At 40.6% G+C, this 22,873-nt stretch overlaps 1 protein-coding gene across 1 annotated transcript in view; it reads left to right on the forward strand.

Moving 5' to 3' along the window:
- The first annotated feature begins 2,016 nt into the window (after positions 1–2,016).
- The window catches only part of ARHGAP18 (Rho GTPase activating protein 18), a 99,748-nt gene continuing 78,891 nt past the window's right edge, over positions 2,017–22,873 (forward strand). The window contains exon 1 of the mRNA XM_064447312.1: positions 2,017–2,108. Within this exon, the coding sequence (XP_064303382.1) occupies positions 2,065–2,108 (44 nt within the window). The 5' untranslated portion in view covers positions 2,017–2,064. The remainder of the gene's footprint in view (positions 2,109–22,873) is intronic.

Below are 22,873 nucleotides of genomic sequence, written 5' to 3' on the forward strand. Positions count from 1 at the left end.
TAGCAAGTGAAGGGCACGTATTTTGGAGCTTTAATTGACGTGAGCTAAGAAATACAGGAAGTATAGAAAGAATTTATATAGAGTAGAACAGTGACAGTAATGAACACAACAAGCTTGAGGAATGGGGTATAAACCTGTATGTAGAATGGGCAACAAATATTCTACATAGCAGTGTTAACCCTAAAAAAATGAAACCTATTTTAACTACATCAATTCCTGTAGGTTTACAGAATTTCTGTCTTCTGATTCATCACCAATAACTAAACACGCTTTTCTCACAAGTCTGATACTGTCAAGAACATGCAGAGAGAAGGGATTAGAGATAACAGCGAACCACAAAATGAGTTAAAATTCTTACTGACAATGAGAATTTCCAGTGAACTCCGAGAAAAACTGAAATACAATTCACAGTCACCACCGTATTTCGGAAGGGCACAGTGGCTGAATAGTAACTTGCAGGTACAACCTTCTAATGTATATTAAAAATGTAAGTTGTATTTTTGTGGCACTACTTACTTCCGACCTATCCACAGTCCCTAAATACTTCCTGGTGAACTTGAAACATTTCATGTACTGTGAGTTCTCTTTGTTCCTAAGTTTCAGTAATTTGAATGCCATCAACACAATGAAATGCTTCCTTAGAGTAAGTGTCATTTATTACGTAATTTATTATATCAAGAATTCGGAGTCAGAAAATATGGAAGACTTTTGTTTACAACCTTCCCTCATACAAGTCAACGTGTGCATTATGTTTGGTTTTGAATTACGTTTAGCGCATACTATTTTTTCAAGAGTCTTGTGCCCAAGGTGGAAGCACAAGAAGGGGAGAATAAGGCTGAAGGGACATTCTCAAATTTGGAGTGCACCAGAAACTAAGTAATCAATATTAATAGATTTGAAAACCTGGAGTTACGGCTCTGTGATCATCTAGGCTGATCTCCACAGTAACAAAGACCACAGAATTTTCTCTACAACCCCCATCAAACAGACGTAGAGATTTATATGAGGAAGTCATCCGCTGCAGAGCTAAAATTTGAGGAGATCCAAGATTCACTAGTGTTTTATATATAAATTGTTTCAGTGATTCAGTACCCTTACGGTAACACAAAGGCGTTTCATTGTTCCCAGCCTGAATTTGTCTAGCTTCTGCTTCAGTCCTTTGGTTCTTCTTATGTCTTTGGTAGGTGAAAGAGCTCTCTGCTATGACAAATCCTCCTGCGTAGGCGCTTATACACCGTGATCAAATCACCTCTTCTTCGCCAGTCTTCTGCTCAGCCTAACGGGGTGAAGACGCCGGTTCTGTACGGCGAAGCTGGTTACCCAGACCAGCAACCGTTCCCCTTGCTCCTCGCCGAGCTTCTCCCCACTGAGCAGCCTTTGAAGGCGCACGCAGGCACCGTGTGGGTCTCTGCCGTGCCACTGGCAGCGGTGGGACCGTCCCCCCGCTCCCGCGGAGCGTCTCCACCCTCGCACCTCGCGGCCGGCGCTCTCCCACGCGGCGCGGGGTGCTCGGGCTGCCGGCCCACCTACCCCAAGCGTTACCGCACCCCGGCTGCCGGCGATCCTCCCGCCACCCGGGGCCGGGGACCCTGGCACCCCTCTCCGGCCCTCTGGGGAGAGATGCGGCCACCTCAGAAACAACCCAAGACCCCGCCGGCCTCCCCGCGTCTCCCTCTCGTCCCAAGGCGCCGTCGTGGCTGGAAGGCGGCCCCGGGGCACCCCCGCCAAAGCCGGGCCCCTCAGGGGGGAAGGGCGGGCGGGGGCGGGGGGGGCGCCCCGGCGGCACCGGGCGGGGGGCGGGCGGCGGGGCCGAGGTCGGGCGGCCCTGCGGGGGGGCGCCGGCCCCGCCCTCAGGCCGGGCGGGTCTTCCCGTGGCGGGGCCGGGCGCTGGCGGCGGCTCCGCGGAGAAGCGAGGGCGCTGCCGCCCCGGGGGGACCGAGGGCGGTGAAGCAGCGGGAGGAGAGCGGCTGCGGGAGGAGCCCCCGGGGAGCGTCGCCCTCTGGCCGTGTGTCCCGCCCGCCTTCTCCCCCCCCGAGGCGGCTGCGGGGAAGGTGACCCGGGAAGATGGTGACTGTGGTGACGAAGCTGGTGCACTACCTGCACCTGAGGTAAGGCTCGGCCGCCCCGCTCCTCCCGCCGGCCGCCGCCGCGGGCTCCGCGCTGCCCGCCCACGCGTGGGCCGCGCCGCGCCGAGCCGCCGGCAGCTGTCGGGAGGGAAGCCTGGGCGGCAGCCGCGGGGTCCGGCGCCGCGGGTGGGAGCGTGTCCGCCCACGCAGGCGGTACCTGCCCCGCCGGAGCGCAGGAGGAAGCGGCCGGGCCCCTTCAGGCGCCGGTGGAAGCGCCTCTCGCATCGCGGCCGCCCCGTGGGGAACCGCGGCCGTTACTTCATGGTCTGAAACGTTGGTGTCAGACCAACGGTACCTGCGCGGCACAACCGCAGCGGCACGGACTGGGCAAATCACGTCTTTATTCTCTTACATACGGCTTCTGGCAGGTTGCTTGGCCAAGGCATCTTCCCCGGTATCATGTGTTCTCATTAGAATTTAGCAGATAAATAACAATATTTTTGCGTCGAGTGGACCGAGCGCAAGAAGACGTGCTGTCCCGGCGGTGTTCCGACTGTGTTCTGTCGAACCACAGTTTTTCTCATGTATACGAAAGCTTAACGTGCATTAAAAGACTTGATCGAAAATGTAGAGAAAATGCATCAAGAGGGAGCATATATGGAGACAGAAATTTAATCTGTGAAAGCAGTGATGTTTTTGTGTAGCGTTTTCACGTAAGGCGCGCCAACTCTGGCAGCTGATTTCATCAGCTAAATTTTTCCAAGTCAGCCATAGGAATGAGTGGAAAAAAGGGCAATCAGTTCTACCGCAACTTTTTCTTGGTATGATTTAAGACTTGTTTCCTAGGCTATCTGCCGTCTGTAGATACTTTTTTAACAATTATTAAGTAATAATACTTTGGCGTGAATTACATGAGAGAAGCATGTAACGTCACCAGTTTTCAGTTTGTTTTTTCCAATAGGATTTTTTAACTGCTAAAACGGTTTAACCTATTCTGCAAGCCTAACCAAAATCGCAGCTCTAATTTTATAAATCTGTGTGCTTTTATGCTGCCGTTCTTTTGCTGGGCAAATAGAAAAGGAAGTCAAGAAGGAAAAATCCCTGCCAATGCCTTACACCTGCCTCTCTTCTCATGTCCTCCTCTGAACAGTGGTTATGTGTTTAGAAGCATATTACTGCTGGTTTTGAACCAGGGCTTCGTGGCTCAATTTGCTTTATAAGCATGAGACAAAAAAAAAAAAATCTCAGCCTCCAAGACTTTATATTATAAAGGAATTAGGAAACAGTGAATAATTCAGACAGATTGGGGAATGCAGCAAAGCAATAAAGTTCTGTTCTTAAACCAGCAGCAGCCTGATCATTGTCAAGTGGTTTGCAGGTATCGTGAGAAAGGATGCAAAGGAGCTAAGAAGTTCACAAAACTTAAAGCTTTTTTTTTCATGCTGGATGAGCATCAAGGAATCGAGAAAGCGTGATGAGTATATCTGAAAATTTAAAGATCTGAAGATTTAAAAGTGGCCTGGCTGAAGGCAGAATTCGATTACCTTAGTACTGAGTGAAAGAAGTCAATAAAATTAGGGAAGATGTTAAAAAGTCCATCAATTTGCTTTCATAGGAGAAGTAGAGCTATTGGAGATGCGGCTCCAAAGGGAGTCAGTAAATGCAACAGGCGAAGAAACGATGTTATAGTCCTGAATGAACATGAATTAGGATAAGTTTCCACTTGTCAAAGCTAAATAAGAGGATAGGGACTTCACTGAGTACTGCTGGAGTGGTAAATAGTGGCAGTATCTGGCAGGACCTAAGTGAGCAAGAGGTGTTCCCTGGAACCAGTAGATACCAGTGAGATTGAGCGTATCTGCATGCAGAGCAGATCAGGGGAGGGTATGTGGTCGTCTTCAGTGAGTCTGCATGCTTACAGTGCAGCTTGATTTTAGCAGAATCACATAATACTTTTGTCCATCTGCATCACCAAATCATGACAGACAGGTGTTTCAATCCATGCAAGTCAGGCATGAACAACTACTACTAGGCATTACAGTGTGCTTATTCTATGCCTCCATTAGCAAGTGACCAGCAATATAACCATGAACGCTGAAAACAGTGAAGTAGAAAAGAGAGTGCACAAAAATGAAATTATCTGACATATTCTTGAAAAAATATATAATAATTTATAAGCTCTGATTAAACCATTTTAGGAGGTTTCTGGCTAGTCATGCAATAATATTTCTCCTGTACATGAGGATGGAAATAGTTAAAAAACAGCTAACAGCAAGGAAAATGAAAAATAAACTGTTTGACTGAGTTAAGAATAGTTAGGCAGCTGGTGTGCGGGGAAAAATGCTTACCATCAGCATTGTCTCTTTTTCTTGCCCGAGTGCAGCATGTGCAGAAATGCTAAGGGTCAGCTGTGATCTTCATATTCCGTGTAAATTCTTAGCCAGCAAGGCCTGGTCCATGAATTGGATTTTAAGGTTCTGCCACAGTTAAGTGAATAAATATTGTGCTAATATGTCATAAGAAACAGATATTTGAATGTGAAAGACTGTACTTAGTAAGTTTTTAAGAATACAGGTTGTGGCAAGATTAGCTTATGCTAGTAAAATAGTTCACTGGGCTGCCCAAACAATTACTGGTATCAGATCCTTAGAGAATCATAATTATGCCCTTAATTCAGTACTTACTGAGAAACAGATAATTAATTCAAATCACTGTAGGACTTGCACAGTTAGCAGAAATGTGGACATCATAGGAATCTGTCTTACCTTTGAATATGACACCTTGCAAAACATTGGATCCTGAAGCTACAGGAATAATATTACAACCTTGAGCACTATACAACTGTTCCAAAAAAAATACCCTTTCTGAAAATCAGAAGTAAATACACTGAAATACGGTAGTCACACCTGCTAGAAGAAATCATGTAGCGGTACTTAGTCTCTTATACTTACCTCGACTAATTAGCCTATTTAAGTCCCATCCAGCTCAGTCATAAACTTCTGATTAGTTTCAGTCAGACAAAAGCAGGCTCACTGAATCAGCCAAGAAAATAATTGTAAAAATACTAAACTATGTTCTCAGCAAGACCATGTTTTCATATAAATATACTTTATGTAATTATCTCTACTTAAGTAAAGGTTGCACACCAAGTGAAAGCAGAGCAGGATGCAAAAAATGAGATGAGCAGTGATTCTTGAGAACAACGGACAAAGGAGACAGCGGCAGATAGAGCAGCTCCCAAGGACAACACCAGGCAACACAAGCAAACTGAAGACAAAGACGTAGACTTATGAATGTAAGACATTCACGAGGGGAGTGAATATTCAATGCTACCAAGGAGTTTTCCACAGTAAATTGTATTGCAGAAATTTGAACCGAAGCACAGCTGTGGTAGTTGCACATTTTAGGACATAAAAATGATTAAGCCACACAGGTGAAAAAGAGCAGTCCCAGGCTTGAAGTGCTTTTTTGGAAGTTCAGTATTTCTTACGAATTAATGATCTGTTTTATAACCTGCCTCTGAATGTGGTGACATGAAATGCAACAAGGTCCTTAACTGAAACAGCAACTAGTAAGACCTTTTTGGAGTAGTCATGAGATCCCTGCTTTTATATGTGAAATTTTTATATCTTTAAAAATTTGGCCAGCAAATAAAAGACTTCTGCTAATACTGTCGGTCATATCTCCCTTCGTCCTTCTGATTCCAACATCTTTACACCCACCAAGAGGTCTCATTTAGGTTGTGCAGGGCTTTGGTATGAGCAGGGTCTTAAGGATCTGCTTCTTAAAAATCCATGATCTGGGTCTGTGTGGTTCAAGATGTGGCCGAGGGACTGAATGCTGCTTGAGGAATGTTTCTGGCTGGCCTAGCACATTTTTCTCAAAGGAGCCTGGGGCCAAGAGGTTTGGACAAGACGTCGTACTGCTACTCCAGCACCTCAGCACGTGGCTGTGCATGGTTAGCTTGAGGAAGGAGCACAGAGGAGAGAGAGGATGTGGAAAGACAGTAAGGAGCATGACTCTTCCTCCTGCTCAGAGGTCCAGCAGAGGTTGAAGCTGCTGATGTTGCTATTACAAAAACAGTCTGGACCTCTTGGTTCAGCATCCCTGGCTACCATACTTGAACAAACTGTTTCCCTGTGAAACTTCTTTTTCAGAAGTTTCATGTCAGTCTTAGAGCATCCCAGGGGATTATAATGATTCTTGAGTCCAGCTGCATGTCCTTGCCTCCACTCTTCCAGGGGCTTGCTACCAGCCTGGCCATTTCCAATAGACAAGTAATACAGGGTTCTGCCGAGTGCTGCAGGTGAGGTTATACAGCACGGGTATTATTTTATGGCTCCTTACGTTCTTGCAGTAGCATACAAATGGTTTGCATGGACCACTGCCTGGTCTTTGATTTTAACCAGCCTGCTCTCCCCCTCTCAAAGCCAAACATAATTTTTTTTTCTGAAGCTCTTGAGTTCATTTTCTTTTAGAAGCTTAATGTGAGATTTTTTTAATATATTTAATGTAGCTACTCTCTCTTGCTTCTTCCACCCTAGTGTAGGAACATAGCACAGGAGGATGCTAGGCTGGAAAGAACTTCCTAGCTCACTGAGTGCTACCTTGCAGCTTATAAAAAAGCTACTGTCTCTAATCCATTTCATAAACATACTGAGCTTTTTTAAAGATTTGGTTGTTTGTCCTTCTTGATGGGTGTGCTGGAACCTTGCTCCTCTTGATAGATAGAAATGGATTTCTAATTTTCAGCCTACAGTTGGTAATGAAAAGTTTCTATGCATTTATTTGGTATTGACGTTTTCCATTAACTTAGATGTAGCTTCCCACCCAAGATATTTATGAGTACTTGCAAATGGCAATTTTATTGTTGCTTCTTAGTTGCTCATGCTGAGTAGATTCTGTTCTTTCCCATGTGATTGTCCATGTTTGAATACATCTTTCTTTATTATGAGTGATCAGAGTGACACTATAATTTTAAGTAATGTTTGATCAATGTCTATGATGATACTAAAACTCCGCCATCTAGCCTGATATAGCTAGATATATGTAGGACTCCATATGCCTTTTTAATTGCGGTACTACACTGTGTCTCATGGTTGCCTTATCACCAATTAATATCTGTCATTTCAAACTGATGAGTCCCCTGGCTTATAGCATAAAATCTAGTTATTGGGTCTATTAAATACATGCACTTGTGTCTCATTTTTATTTTTCCAGTCCTTTTATTCATCCATTTTTCCTGTATAATACCCTGGACTTTCTCTAAATTGATATCCCTAATTTCATACTCTCAGTAAATTTCATGTTTTTCTTTCTGTGCAGTAGTAAAGTAGTAAATAGTAAGGTCATTAGTAAGAGGGAACCTTGAGAAATTTTAATAGGAAGACTCCCTTTCCCCCAATTAATCGGTGAGCTTTTCAGCATAATGTGTTGCTACCTCTCTTCAGCTACGTCTTTCCCCAGTTTACAAACCTGCACTTTTCCCAATCTGTTTGTATAACTGTGTATGTAGTTATGCTCCATATATGGTGCAGTATCAAATCAATATGGCAGTCCATATAGGTTAGATCTGCTGCAGCCCCCCATCTTTAATACAAGAAGTTATTTTATTACCAAAATCTGTATTTACCTTGTTAAAGTCATGATGTATTTTATCCCAGGTTTCCATTTACCTCCATGTCTCAGAATACCCTTTCCTCTGGAGTTCTTAAAAAGACTTGCACATTGTTGAGCTCAGAGTAACAGGTGTAAAGTTGTCAGTTTTTCTGTTTTTGTCTTTCTGAATTATATTTGTTATGTTGCTTACTATTGAATTGATAGGTGAATTGTTTCAATATTTGGGGCAAGAGATTATCTGTTCTGCCTTGCTTAATTTTACCAAACCTTAAAAACTTCTCTATCTCGAATGTTATTTAGTGTTATATACGCATTTTCGGTAGCTCTCTGGCTTTTGCTGTCATTCCCCTTACAGAAGATTGAGTCAGAAAGTTTTGGGGTGGCCGTGCCAACAGTGTCTTTGATCTCAACTCCATTCTTACTGTATAGCAACTTCACTGCAATTTCATTTCTCTTTTTGTCTACACTGTCAAAGAATGGTATACATCTATTTTAATTTATATTGCTGGGTCACAGGACCTGTCAACTGTCAGGGCTCAGCTTGACTTTTGGCAATTCTCATTTTATCCCTACACTTTTTGACTTCTAAGACAGAGTTTTCTTGTTGTCCCCTGCCCCATCCTTTCTTGCAGGTGTTTTGCTCATACATAATACATTGTTCAGATAAATCCACTTTTTTTTTTCAACCAAAGATGCTGCACACTTGTCAGTTATCTTTATGGAGCTGCCAACTCTTTTCTTCAGAGGATAGTGACATCTGAGAAGCCCATGGCGAGGCTGTAGAACAGAGAACACAAAGTCTTAGACTTAGGGATCATCTATTTGTAAGCCTGAACTCTTATTTTTGTTTAAAAGTGACATAGGATGGAAAAAAGGCACGCACTCTGCAAAATGCTGTTAGTAAAGAGATGCTATTTAAAGTAGTCAGTTCAGCTGATTTTGACTAAGAAGGATTACTGAATGATTGTGTGTCAGCTCTGCAAAGATGTCACCCTCTTCCATCAGCACATTTGGCTCCAAAGAGGATGCTTGTTCATCGCTGTTTTGAAACAGCTTAAACCACTTTCTGACCAATCTATGATAAGTGACAAAAAAATTCTCAGAGTGAATTAATGCCCATCCAGCAGTTTTCACTCAATTAAACTTGATTAGCTCTTTGCCTAACGAAGGTCATTACCAATGTTTTGTTAGCATTTCATTTCTCACCATTCTGCTCCCTGTGGTACCTCCCGGAAACTACGCAAAGGTGGGAGGGTTGTCAGAGCCCAGGAAACATGACATGGGACACTCACCGTTTCAGCTTTTCACCAGGCTTGCCAGGTGCAATAGAAAGGGAGACACTTATACTGTTAGCAGGTAGGGAGTGACCCTTGCCACCAAGGAGGCGGCCAGCTGGCAGATGTTTCCTCGACTCTGTCCTCTCTTTCTGATACTACCTGTCAAACCAGACGCAGCCCTGGCTGGGTTGTCTATATGGTGGCTTTTCCAACATTGGAAAAGAAATAACTATAATCGCTGTGTAGTCATTTCCCTCGTTGTGTTGGGGAGTACAACAGTAACTCTGGGGCATACATACATGTACACCTTCATTCCCTCATTCTTCCTGCTCAGACGCATATTTCCTCAGTCCTTCCTGACGAATCCTCCCAGCAAAACTGACTGCAATAAGTAATTGAAAAGCCTAATATTCCTTTTTTTTGTGCAGCAGTGCTCAATATAATCATTGGATAGTTGATTCCTATCAGGTAATACGTATAAATTTTTATCAGCTTCGTTCCTCCATTGTACTTTCAAAACCACCCTCATAATCTCTGGCCCAAAAAAAGAAGCAAATGTGGCCATCACAGTCCATCAGCTTGGAGGGAAGGGTTGCATCACTTCAACTTTTCTCTCTGCAGCGCAAAGATCAAAATGAGAAACAGTGCTGCATAAAGTAAGTTTTGAGAGATCAAAGACTTAAAGCAGGAGCTTGAAGTACAGTTTAAATTATTAGAAATTCCACCTAAGAAAATAATACAGGCAAGCACATATAACTTACTAGAAGCAGGCAAGACAAGGACAGTTCTTAGCCACTGTGTCCCACTGAGCTGTAGGAATTTGAATAGTTGTCAGATGGAGTAATTAGAGACTGAGTCATTTTGTGGAATTACTAATACATAAGCCAAGCAATGTTATGGCAAGATGTTGATGACTTTGTAAAAAAACGGTATATAGTTGCAGTTGTAAAAAATATTCTTCCCAGTCAGCATAGAAACAAGTAGTGAGAGAAAAGAAATACACACCAATTAAAAATATCCACCCAGGCCTGAATCACAGGATGGCAGGGGTTGGAAGGGACCTCTGGAGGTCACCTTGTCCAACCCTCCTGCTTGAGCAGGCACACCTAGAGCAGGGGGCACAGGACCGCATCCAGGTGGGTTTTCAATATTTCCAGAGAAGGAGACTCCACAACCTCTCTGGGCAGCCTGAGAGAGTAAACAGAGAGTAAACATACTGTCTAAACAGAGAGTACAAGAAAAACAATAAGCAAGAATGGCATTTGGAGGCAAGCTCAACACAAAGATGTCCAGCAAAAATGTCATAGGTGTTAAATAAATTTAGCAGTTTGAAGAACAGATGCTTTCACACTACGTGTCGTCCGCAAAATAAGCTTAAAGTTCAGGTGGATATTATTAAAGTTCAGGTGGATATTATTTATGGAGTTAAAAAATTTAAAAATTTTGTTTCTTTTTTATGGCCAGTCTGTCCAGGGGAAAGATGATTTTTCTTCTTTTGTTTGATTCTGTATTATTTAATACCGTTTCAAAGTTGGGCTGTCTGTAGGTGGTGGAGTGGCAGATCTCCTCGTGCTCTGGACAGGGGCATGCACTGACATCATGGGCTTTACCATCATTCCTGAGGCAAATCCAAAGGGCTTAGGGATTTACACCAAGTCATAAGAGCCGGACCTACTTGGCCTTACTTAACACTTCCTTACTTTTCCTTCCTTCCCTTTTTGCGGACCTGACATTTCCTCTGGAAGAAACAAGAGGACAGTCCTTCCCCCTTTTCACAGGCACAAACCACCCCCTATAGTCTGTTCTATAATGCTATGTAATTCCTAAATTTTTCTCCCAAGCCCAGATTTCTGGAGATGGCTTATGCATGATTAAATCTGAATGTCAGAAGCTGCAAGCAGACATGAAAGCAGCCAGGCACATATCCTCAGCGTTGTCTGTATGCAGTTTGCATTGCAGCTGTACAGAGCAACTTGATGAAGAAGATGGGTACGGAAAGGCTGAATCCAGGAACTGTGGTAATGGTCTGGTGGATGGCACTGCATCAGATACTTAACTTGTAAAGGCAGGAGTCAAAAAAACTCAGGCATTTTTATAAAAAAGTCAGGCATTTTTATAAAAAAGTCATTTTATGGTGTAAGCAAGGAAAATTTAAATGAAAATATTGTTCCTTTTTCTCTGAAGTTGAAAGGTCAGATAGATTTTACTTTGATGCTAAGAAGTGGTAGTCTAGTCATTCAAATTTAAACATATACTAATTACTAAAAGTACAGCACAGCTGAATGAACATGACAAAAGAAGCAGTTGTGGAAAAATGTCGACTTCTGTGAAGGAACTCAAATTACTAGAACAATGTGTTTTTGGCACAGGAATTATGAATCCCACAAATCAACAGTCAGCTCTGTGTGAGGGTCAAATATGAAGTTAGCCCCCCATCCAGTCTGTGCTCACTATTAAATCAAGCAGGAAACAATAATTTCATTAAATGGTACAACTGACAGAGGAACTGCAGAATCAGAACTCTGATTCCTGCCAAATATTTGCCAGATAAAATTAGGAGGAGGAGTGGTTTTATAGTCCTTGGTTATCAGAAAACCACTATCTACTAATGCATTTACAGGAAGTTATTGATATTCTTTTGTTTGAAATAAAAATATGAAACTCCTATGTACAATTTATTATGATGGACCTAACATGGAAAAACCCTCAAGTGTCTGTGGAAAGTTGTGCTAAGTGGGCTCATGAGATCCTGTTAAAATTTATAACAAGAGACAGTCTTTGCATGCAGGAGAGTGAGGTAGTAGTTCAGGTCTCGCTTTGCAAAAGTGTTACATTGAACTAATTAAATGGATGGGCCAATCACTCACTGGAAAAGGAATTGCTTATGTTGAGAATCGGGATCCTTGCTGGAAGTTTATGCTTATTCAAATGAAGACAAGGGACGGTGATACTCAGCCATCATAAGAGTGTAGTACTTCAATAATGCTTCTATAATACTTTCATTTGAACACAAAAGTGAAGAAAGATTGTAAGTACAAATACTATTCAGTGGAAAGAAGGCTAGACCACTTCTAAATAAGAATTATAAACCAAATTAACAGTTAGAGTAGTACAGTGCTTCTTATGTTCTCTTTGTCTTGGACCTGGTGGATCAATTTTTATTCTGAATGCCGTTCGATGATAGACATTTAACAGCAGTTAAGGAAAATAGAAGTCTAGCAGTCATTAGTGTTTCTGATTGCTGTGAATAAGAAATGAACTGTCTAAAGAGAAAGTAATGTGCATTATTTTGTACCTCATGAGCCTTACCTCACAGAGGAAAGGACTCTTTTCAAGCCTCTCACTCGTAGAAGGGCCATTGACTCCTCTGGGTGGGGGCATCCCTTGCAGTCTGGGTTGCTCAGATGTGCAGATGAATGTGCATGCACAGAAAGACAGTTATAGTTATGATAACATCTGACAGATAGAAGAGAAATGTCCTTTAGAACCACTTTTGGTTCGTCTCAGATGATTAAATCGAGTCTTTGCCACAGAGGTGACCTGTGGGACCTTTGCCCCTGCATGCTACTGGTGTGGGATCACTACAGCGAAGGGTGGGTGAGAGAAGAGAGCTGGTCTCCCATGTATTTTTCCTGCAGGAAATTTTAATTCTGTTAAAACAATTTTGGTTGTCTCTGTCTTTGCAGTAGGGAAGCATATGGTCCCACATTTGGTGGCCAGCACTAGCAACAGATTAACATCTTAGATAAATGCTACATTTTGCCTTTATGACAGTAAATGCAATTAGACCTGGGCATAATGAAACAAAAGATTCCACAGCCAGAGAGAAGCACATGTTCTCTATGAATTAGAGAGCCAGTATTGATTTGTAATTATATATGTGAGATAGAAGGGTTTATATCTCCATTAATCTTTAAAGACTACCATCTGCCTCTAGACAAACTTAAGAAGGAAACTTAATTTGGATAAAAACCTGCTGTGGATAGTTAATTCAGTTAAGGGATCAATTTCTAATAAAATTTAAGGATCGGACTGTGTGATAATCCTTTGAACTACCTGTAGCAGCAAATTTGTCCTTAGCTTTTGTTCCCACAGTGCCACCGTGGCACTTGGCTTTCTGGTAAGTGATATACCCAGTACGGTCAATAAAAATTGACTGAAATGAAATTGAAAGAATTTAAAAATTACTGGTATCATAATAGTAATCATAGCAGTAAAACTCATCAAAATATATATGATCATAATAAAAGTATATTAAAATATATCTTTGTTAAATATAATAGTGATATGAGGTAAGTAGACTTTTTAAGATTAATTTTAAAGTTATCAATGCATGTATGTGTGTATACTCTTGCTACAAATGGGATCAAAAAAGACCTTCAGCATTACAGGATAAGACAGACGTGAAATGAGGGCAGAACAGAAGTATTTGAGTAAATGTCAGTATGAAGTTTCTTCTCCATCTTTCAGGACTGCACTTCTGCTCCTAAGCAAGAGCAGTCTGCATGCAATGAACTCCCTGGTATACGCTGCCTCCCCCTGCACTTAGAAATTTCCTTTGAAATGCCTCACTCAGCAGAGTATAAGGCCCAGTTCAATTTGATAAAGAGGAAATCATGATGATCTGTATATAATAGATTTAGGTGCAGTATGGGTGTCATGTTTTCTTTCAAGATGTCTTTAGAGCTAATGCAGGGATACCATTTTAATGTTTTGGGCTTCGTGTTGCTATCCATTTAATGGTTTACATCAGATTTGTAAATCCTTCATGACATTTTTGCTAAAGGAAACATTACTTCATCTATTACACTGTGAACAACAGCATATGGTTTTCTTAGGTAAGTCAGAAGTTCAGGCCAGTGTCAGAGGCTAGCTACATTAGTCATCTGTGATGAAAGAAAAGCCTCTATTAGTGCTTATGCACTAGGATTAAGATGACTTCAGTGCTATAATCCTTCCTGTTCAACTGTTGGCATCGTGCTGCCGTCTTGACAACAGCTGTTTCTTCCTTAATCTAACGGAAAGAAATTGTGTTAGATTGTTGCTTGCACCATTACAAGCTCAGACATTCCAATTTATGTTTTAGTAAACATGCATATTTATCACAGTAAAAACCTCTTAAAGGTATACACATATTACATATAGTATAGTCTTGTTTATTTTTGGCCGAAGAACCAACCAACACTGTTCTGCACCAGCACTTTATTTTTAGTTCTGTAGTTAGGAGCACACTATGTGGGACAGCAGGATCTAAAACTTGTCATGAGGGAAAACCTAGGCATTAGGGGCACATAAAAAAATGAGTAAACATTGCATGTCATGACACTTTGCAATTACCACTCTTGGCAGAAGGCCAAGCATGAAGTTCACAGATTCTTTTGAAGCTACTGGAGCTGGAGGATCCTGCCTTGGAACTGGACATTGGGCTGACATCTCTGTATTTCCTGCCAGCTGCTACTTTCAGGACATGAAATTACATTTTCCTCAAGTATTCCCCAAGCTTCAGATTGTTGGGGGACTTAGGGTTCCAAAACTCATCCTTGAGAATGTGATTTGGACACTGCTGGATCATGGTCCCATCGTAGGCACTGGTTTGACTGACAGCTACTGGTATGTTCACATACATTGAATACATTTGGTATTGGAGGTAAAATAAAGGCTTGTTAAATAACAAAGTATTCCTTGAAAGCGGAAGACCGAACATTTTTTTTTTTTTTAATTTGCTTTTGAGTTGGTGATGAACAGAAGAGTGATTGCTGCTGGTTGTGAAGTGGGAGAATTTAGCCTGAAGATCCTGTCCCTGTATGGATGTTTTCTGAGTTTAGAGTGGGAAGACAATGAAATGCAGACATGGATAGAGGGGAGAAAAAAAAAGGGTCACATTGAAAGTCAGGCAAATAATTCTGCACCTTTCAAGAGTAGAAACTCAGAGCTGAGGGATCCCATGAAACACTTTATTACAATTTCAGGTGAAGATCTTTGAACTGAAAATAGGGATGTCCATATTTACAAGACCAGTGAAGGCTGCAGAAGGCTCCTGGTTGGCACCCAGCATTACACAGCACTGTGTGTGTGCTGTAGGTCACGCTAAGGGTGCCGCTCTAACACACAGGAAAGGAGGGGAGGATTATGTGAGCATCAGCTTGGGAACTGTTATGCTCTGATCCAGACAATTATTATAAACAATCCTAATTATTGACAGCAGAAGTACTCAAAGCCAGCTCTTAAATTCCAGCAGCAGAACTCCCAACTCCTGCTGTGGGAACGGGGCTCGTGGTCAAGGTCTCCCAAAATCCAGCAACACCAGCCCAGTGACTGTTGAGGGAAGTGAAAACAAAACTGCTCTATGTTTTCAAAACACAAAATACTCCTAATAGCAGGACAGAAGGGACAAATGGTCCTACTCTGCTATCTACTCTTCCTAGCAGATACACACTATGAGAAACAGAATTCCTTACTTCATGTTTGAGGATGATGGTTTCACAGGCTGGAACACACCGTGCACTGGCTGTACAGAGACTCAACTTCTCGTTTGCTTCTAGAATCGTGCTCTGGAGTTTGTACAACCACTAATCTGTGATTCAGAGGATCTTTGGACATACTCTCGTGTTAGCTATGACTCATGCTAAGATTGTTAGCTTAGCAAATCACTGGATTCTGAAGTGTTTTTTTGTATTGGCTGTTTCCAATAATGAGACTTAGCATGCAAATACGAATAGTTGGGGCAAAATAAAAATACTGCAAGCCCTAATAGATAGAATTGAATATTGCAGGTATTTTTATGACACTGCAGAATGTATGAATAGTGATCAAATGTTTAGGGATGAAATGGAAGGAAACAAAATAAGCAATACTCTGCTCATATTAAAGGACTGTTGTGTAAACTGTATTTAATGCCATCTTTAAACAGATGAGTTCTTGTGAGTATTCTCAGGGGGGTTTCTTTCATTTGCAACCATCTATCTTGGTTTAGTCTGAAGTAAATACAGTTTATTTAAAATGCATTCTTAGGTTTCAGCCCTGCTGCCTCAAATGTAACAACAAAACCAAAAGATCAGCGGGACAGTCTGCGGGCATTAGTATGAGATGCATTATGAGCTCTGGGGATGCATGTGAATGTAATTTTTTGAAGGGCACAGGAGCTGATAATATATACTGACATTTTATAGTGAGAACAGATTTTTTTTTCCTAAAGTCTTTAATCCAGAGGTATTCTTAATACTTGTACTTTTTGCTATAGCAAAATGTATTTGACAGTTGTACTTCTTTAACTCGGAATATCACTCAGAAATTCGGAGTGATGCGGAGGATGTCTTTCTGTTTGCCCATTGACATTTTTGATATTTACATTTCCAATCAGGGCATAAACACAACAGTTTCACCTGACTAAAATGCACCATTAAAATTTAAATACCTGTTTATTTTGCTAATACATAATTCACTGAACTAAGATAACACTGAACATCCACTATGAGCTAAAAATCTGGCTTGCATTTTAGAAAGGGGCCTGCATTCTGCAGATAAGTACACTGTCAGTGTTATTCTGTGTTTAAAATGTTTCAGCTACGGGGGTTAGAATTGAAGAATTGCTTCGTTTCTGCAAAGCAGGAGCAGGCCAACCTGTGCATCACAAGATCCAGGTTTATGACTGAGTTCCTGGGAGTTATTTGTGACCCTGGCATGCCAAATGTGATCCAGATTTCCTTGAATCGTGGTGCTTTTAAATCTAATGAGAAAATTGTATCCTCAGAAAGTTCAAGAAATTAAATTATAATGTTAACAGGATGTGTTACTTTTTTAAAAAGTTATTTTTAAAAATAATGCAATATAATAAAATTCTTTTGTTCCTGTCCTATCTACTGGATCATAATTTGTATTTTTTGTCATTCATTTACACTACTTGCATTGTTGGAAGGAACCAGAATTATTTTAATTTATGGCCTATTTGAACATAAAAGTAGCTTTAATGGCTTGAAACAAAGGTCCATCTATGTGGTATCCTACCCATGTTTTAAAGGTGCCCATACAAGGGTTTTAAAGCAGGGCTGACATTCCCAGTGCTTTCGCCAGCTTGCAGCCATATGCTGCCAGGCAATTCCTGAGCCAGATGTTCTTTCTATGTATTTAGTAATAGTTCATGGATTTCTTTTCTGTGAACATGTCTGGTCTTGCCGAGAGCCTGTGTAAGTTTTCAGCTTCCCCAGCATCCTGTGGCAAGCAATTCCCCTGCGTAATGACACATTGCATGAAATGCCACCACTTTCTGTTTGTTTTGAATCAGTTCCGTCACTGTAGTTTTAGTTCATACCCCTTGGTTCTGGTACTGGAAAAGACAGCGAATGATCCATCGGTATAACTCTCTTTTTTCTCCCCTTTGAGGTTTGTATCTTGCTAATTTAGGTCCCACTCTTCACCTGCAGATCACCACCTCTGCCCTCTTTAGGTTTTTTGTGGTTTTTTTTGGTTTGTTTTTGTTTTTTTTTCAATTGATCCTATAATTGTAGTAGCTGGCAGTAAAATCACTAGGATTACTTGTATGAGCAAGGTATACCAAACTAAGCCCTGAATTAGAAATAGTATTTGATACAGTTTAAATCTGAATATTATTTAAACATAAACACAGCTTCCATTGTATTTTCTTTGGATGTTGGGGAGCAATCAGCCTCTTAACAGAAAACCTGATCTGACTGTACCATTTAGGCCAATACTTACTTTATTATTAATGCGCATTGTTTACTCCAGTAAGGGATGTTATGACAAAAGAGTTTGCTGTGTACTTTTATGACACAAAAGACTTCTTGACGTACACCAAGTATAATACAGAAAACGCCATTGATAGATTTGTAAGTATATTTGCAGTATTCTTCTGTATTTTGCAATATGCCTGTAATTTAAGAATGTTACATAATCACCTGTTCCAACCTTCTGTACTTTCTGTCCCTAAACGTGAATAATACAAAATACAATACACATACTGGGTCCTTATGCTTTGAAATTTGGGTCCTTGCAAAGCAACTGCGATGAAGCTTCATTTAAAAATATTAGCCTTGCTTTTCATCAAAGTACTAATCTGAAGTCAAAAGAGTGAGAAATTAGGTTGACTAAAATAGTTACAATATTCTGAACTGAATAGTTAAAAGTAGGAAATTCTACTGACTAAAGGAGGACACTTGAAGCCCTCGGAGGCTGGCATTCATGGTGGCAGGATATGGCAGCGTCCTGAAGTTACTACTGTTTCAGCTTGTTGGCAGCTAAAAACTGATGTACTTGCTTCATGGGGAAAAAAACATTCCAGTTTTGCCCATGCAACAAGTACTTCAGGCAGCACATTTTTAAAACTGTTATGGTTATATATTGTAATACTTATTTCTGCGTAACATTACAACACACATTATACATTGTGCTGATTCCTTGTGAAAATATCTTCCTGTGGTTACTGTAATGAAATGCACTTTGCACAGATAATGTTGTAGAACCTGATGCTTCCACAAATAGATAACTTGCAAACTGGGGCTAGCAAACAGAAAAATCTTCAGCTTGAATCTGCTCTTATGAGCATCTGTTCTTATTGTAACAATAATCTTTTATAGCAATTGTGTCTTAATTTTTAGTGATGCCCCAAGGCAACTGAAGGGAAGAAACTAGCAGGCTAAGAAAAGAAAAAAGAATGCTTTTGGCAGGCATGCAGCTTTTCCCCTTTAACTATTTATTCATGGCCAGGAGCCCCAGAAACAGCATTCAGACACATGGGCTCTCTGTTGCTGCTTTAGTAAAACTAGAACTAATAGACAGCTGAATGTTCAATGGCTGAAGATTAATTTTCTTAATATTTGTGAGTGATTTGTGGGCTTCTGCACTCTTGAAAACCAGCCTATGTTAGTAAGAAATGTGGGGGTTATTTAATAAACAATAGCTATGCTAGTGAAAGCCCTACTGCAGCTGCAGTAGGAAAGCACTTTATACCGCTAGTGCCACCTAAATACCTGAACAGGTATTAAATGTTGCAAGTACTTTTATATTGATAAAATTTATCTATACTAGGGTCTTTTTTCTTTACCGATTCTGGAAGAGTCCAGCTGGCAAAATTAAAATGTAGAAGGTCCTAGTGAGAAAGCCACCTTCCCATAACTCTTCTAATTCTTTTGGGAAGCGCTCCAAAATTGGGTGCTGATGGCAAGTGCCCAGCCTGAACTGTACATGTCTTCCTGAACATGAAGGGGAGAGGGAGCTGACACCTGGTAATCCCACCATTTCCATGGAAGCATTGTGGGGAATAATAGTACGTGAATCCTTGTGGTTTCACGTTGTTGTTCCCTTCTCCTGCCTATTTTTTTTTACCCAAAAGAAAGGGTGGTCTAAATTTTTTACCGTATTGCAATTTCATAAAAGACCTGTGTAGTTCAAAGAATGATGCTGAAATAAATCAAATAGCTAGCTAAGCAAAAAATGCATACAGAAAGCGGAATAAGAAAATATTTGGTTATGCTATAATTGTCCCCATTAAAAAAAAAATATTTTCCCACAAGGAAAAAGCAATTTAAGTATTACAAATGTTTTATTAATCCAAAGACCAGAGAGCAAACAATTCACTCATTAGTTTATTTATTCCTCAGAAGAGAATTTACAAGCCCAAACAGGCTGGTGGACTGTCCAGCTCCAGCTGCACTAGACCAGCAGCAAAGCAAGGGGACCAAAGACCTGGTGGGAGCCACCCTGGCGCCTGTCTCTCCTGCACCCGCTCAGAGATGAGCGTAAAGGAGCCTGAGTGTTGCAGCTGATGTTGAGCTCACAGGACAGGAAGTCAGGGCTGAAATCTTAGTCCCAGGAAAATCAGCAGAGGCTCAATCTCTGACTCTGGTAGGGTCAACATTTTGCTTCATGTGCTCTGGCTGTAGAAAAGCTGCTGTATTCTACTGTCCTCTCACTTATAACCCCATTTTCCAAAGGTTTTTCAGACTTTGATGAAGTAAGGCTACCTTCTTCACAAGCACTGATGATCCCAGCTATGGAAATCTGGTAATTTCTTGTCATAAAATGTGGACATTTGCCATATAATTTATCAATTTGCCTTTCATCTGTTTATCAGTATTTAACATTTCTGTGTCCATAAGAATAGAACCTAACGCAATCTATGGTAGTATCAATTAGGCAGTTAAAAATTTGGAGACAAGTGCTGGTCATTATATGTCTGCATATACAGGCAGTGAGAGAGAAAAAACGTATAATATTTGAGGCTTGCGTGTTTGTGGCATGTGTGTTGGTTTTACCATGTTTCTGATTTGTCTTTCACCTTGTAACTTGTCCTCTTAAACCCAGATTATATGTGATAGCACAAAGAGAAGCAAAACACCATATAATTTTCATATGATTACTACTTGATTACTTCTAACCAGCTAAACTAACAGAAATGTAATTTTATGATATTTGTTAATATCACTGTTATAATTCTGGGAAAATCGTAGACTCTCCCGGAGCGGAGGTAGTTGTGTGTAGTTGAAGCTTTTGTACATCAGCCAGCAGGTGATGAAAGCTCCTACAGATGATTATCCCCACACGTACTTCTGTAACATGTTCCAAAACAAAGTTAAATTAAATAGGTGCTAAATTCCCGCAAGAGCAGCAGAGCTCATGGTATCAGAAGTATCTTCTTTGTAATATTTTCTACCAAGTTTCAATGTCATGCATGCTCACATACAAGATGAGTCTCTTTTAATGAGAATTTGTGAAATACCTTAATTTACTCAACGTGCTTATTTCTTACACTTCAGTTTTAAAGATGGTAGAAAATGAGTTTGGAAAGAGGTAAAACCAAAAGTTTATGCAGCCTACTTACTCTACAGGATTCTTAAAATGTATAATTACTGATGAAGCGATGATACTCTAGCTGGAAATGATGTGCCCCTTCAAAAATGTTACCTTTCATTAATGCAAAATGCAGTCCTCACCTCGTTGCCTCTGTTTCCCATACACACAAGTTCACAGTCTGTAAAGTAATACAGCACTTTCTTTTATGGTCAAGGAAGGATAGAAGAGAGAAGCTGATGGTTCCTTCATATTTTAGATAATTTGTCCCATTATAAGAGATGGGTGGACTCACACAAATTCAGAGTTGGAAATATCAGTGACCAGATTATAGTGCCTTCTGGCACTTTGATTTTGTATTTAGTAAAAATACGACGTGTATAAGGAGTGGTGTTCCCCGACCCTGGGAATTGCTTTCTGTACCTCAGGAAAACGCATACCTCCACTGATGCAAGTTAGTAGCACCCTTTCCATTGATTTTCAAGTGCCAAGACGTAACCCTCCCCTGATTTGAGAGCACTAGCCAAGGGCTGCAGATAGGTCCTTGTCAAAGACCAAACCCTGACACAGCCACACGTCGTGACTGCTCGCTCGGCGCCCGCTTCCCTTTGGCAGCCATATGGCTCGCAGCCATTCCCCGGGTGCTCTTCCCTCTTGCTGGGTACTTGTGTGCATCCTCCTCCGCAAACCACCCCGCTTCCCCGGCCTCTTTTGTGCTGTGCGCTCTCGTTCCGCTTTTGTTTGTGACTGTATTAATTTCTCCCAATGAAGCTATAATTGCATTTCATAGACTGAAGTTTCAGGAGACTTGAGCATAGATGCCCTCATAATATTTAAATGTTATATATATGTTTACATTTACATACATTGACATTGCTTTTCCCCATATGCATCCTTGTTTAAAGGATACTTCAGCTTTTTTTTTTGCTGGCATATGGTGAACAGTATTGTACATAGCGTGAGTTATTAAAGAGTAAGATACTATATTAAATAAAAGTAAATCTAACCGCTATAACATAAATACCATTTTTTTGGCGAATATCTTCCAAATGGACTGCAAATGTTATATTTTTCCTGCAGAAACTACGCAGATGATACCCTGATGTAGGCAAACTTTCAAGTTTAGTCTTCCGTAATACCAGCAATTGCGTCCAAAATACACAGCAGTGGTAGTATATTCTTGCCTTGTATTTCTGTAGCTCTGTCTGAACTCTGCTCTACAAACCTGTCTATCATGATTTCTCTGCAGTCAGATATGAGCAAATTAGCTACAGTGAGTGATTTATTGAATGTAGTAATATGTAACTGTCACAAATGTACCCTTAGAGGACCGAGGCCTTAGAGGCTACAAATGTGATGCTCTTTTAAAAATCATTTGTGACTAGTGTGTGTGGCTATGCATCAGTCTAGAAATACTCATGAACTTTATAGTTATTGCTAGGTACACGGTACTATAGTACAGCTGTAACAGTGCTTTGAATTTTTATTATTCTTGCTGTATGACTGGTATTTTTTTCAGCTTTCTCACTAGCTGCTTTCAATCACAAAGAAACAAAAACTCAAATATTTATTTTGTGTACATATTTTTGCACAAGTATTCTTGTTAATTTTCCTTGTAGTTAGTATTAACGAGAGTTACATGAGAGTTACTTTTAATAGCTATGAAGAGCAAATAAAAAGTGTCAGAAATACTACCAGAAACAAATAATAATTTTTTCCCTACAGTTTACATTTGTGAAATTTCTTTGTTCAAAATTTGGCCAATCCTTATTACAATAATGCTATTGGAAAATAGCTTCCAATCGCAGATATCACATACTTACACTCGAATTCAAAATTACAAATGTTACGCATTTCTGTCAAACCTAATTTATGCAAAAGATGTAGAAAAAATTTTGGTTGTTTTAATTGATATTTTAGAGAATGCAAGCATAACAGAAACAAGCCTGGTAAGCTGATGAAAAAGGCAAGACAAGCAAGAATGTGGGGACTTTTATTCCTCCTCTGGTACTTACAGACAGGGTTTTAAGAGATATTGTCCCACTAATATGATATTTCTCAAACTGTAATCAGGATTTCACATGCGATTAAAGTATGGTGTCCTTCTTG

This window comes from Phalacrocorax carbo, chromosome 3 (genome assembly GCF_963921805.1).
Source record: "Phalacrocorax carbo chromosome 3, bPhaCar2.1, whole genome shotgun sequence".
NCBI classification, from domain to species: Eukaryota; Metazoa; Chordata; class Aves; order Suliformes; family Phalacrocoracidae; genus Phalacrocorax; species Phalacrocorax carbo.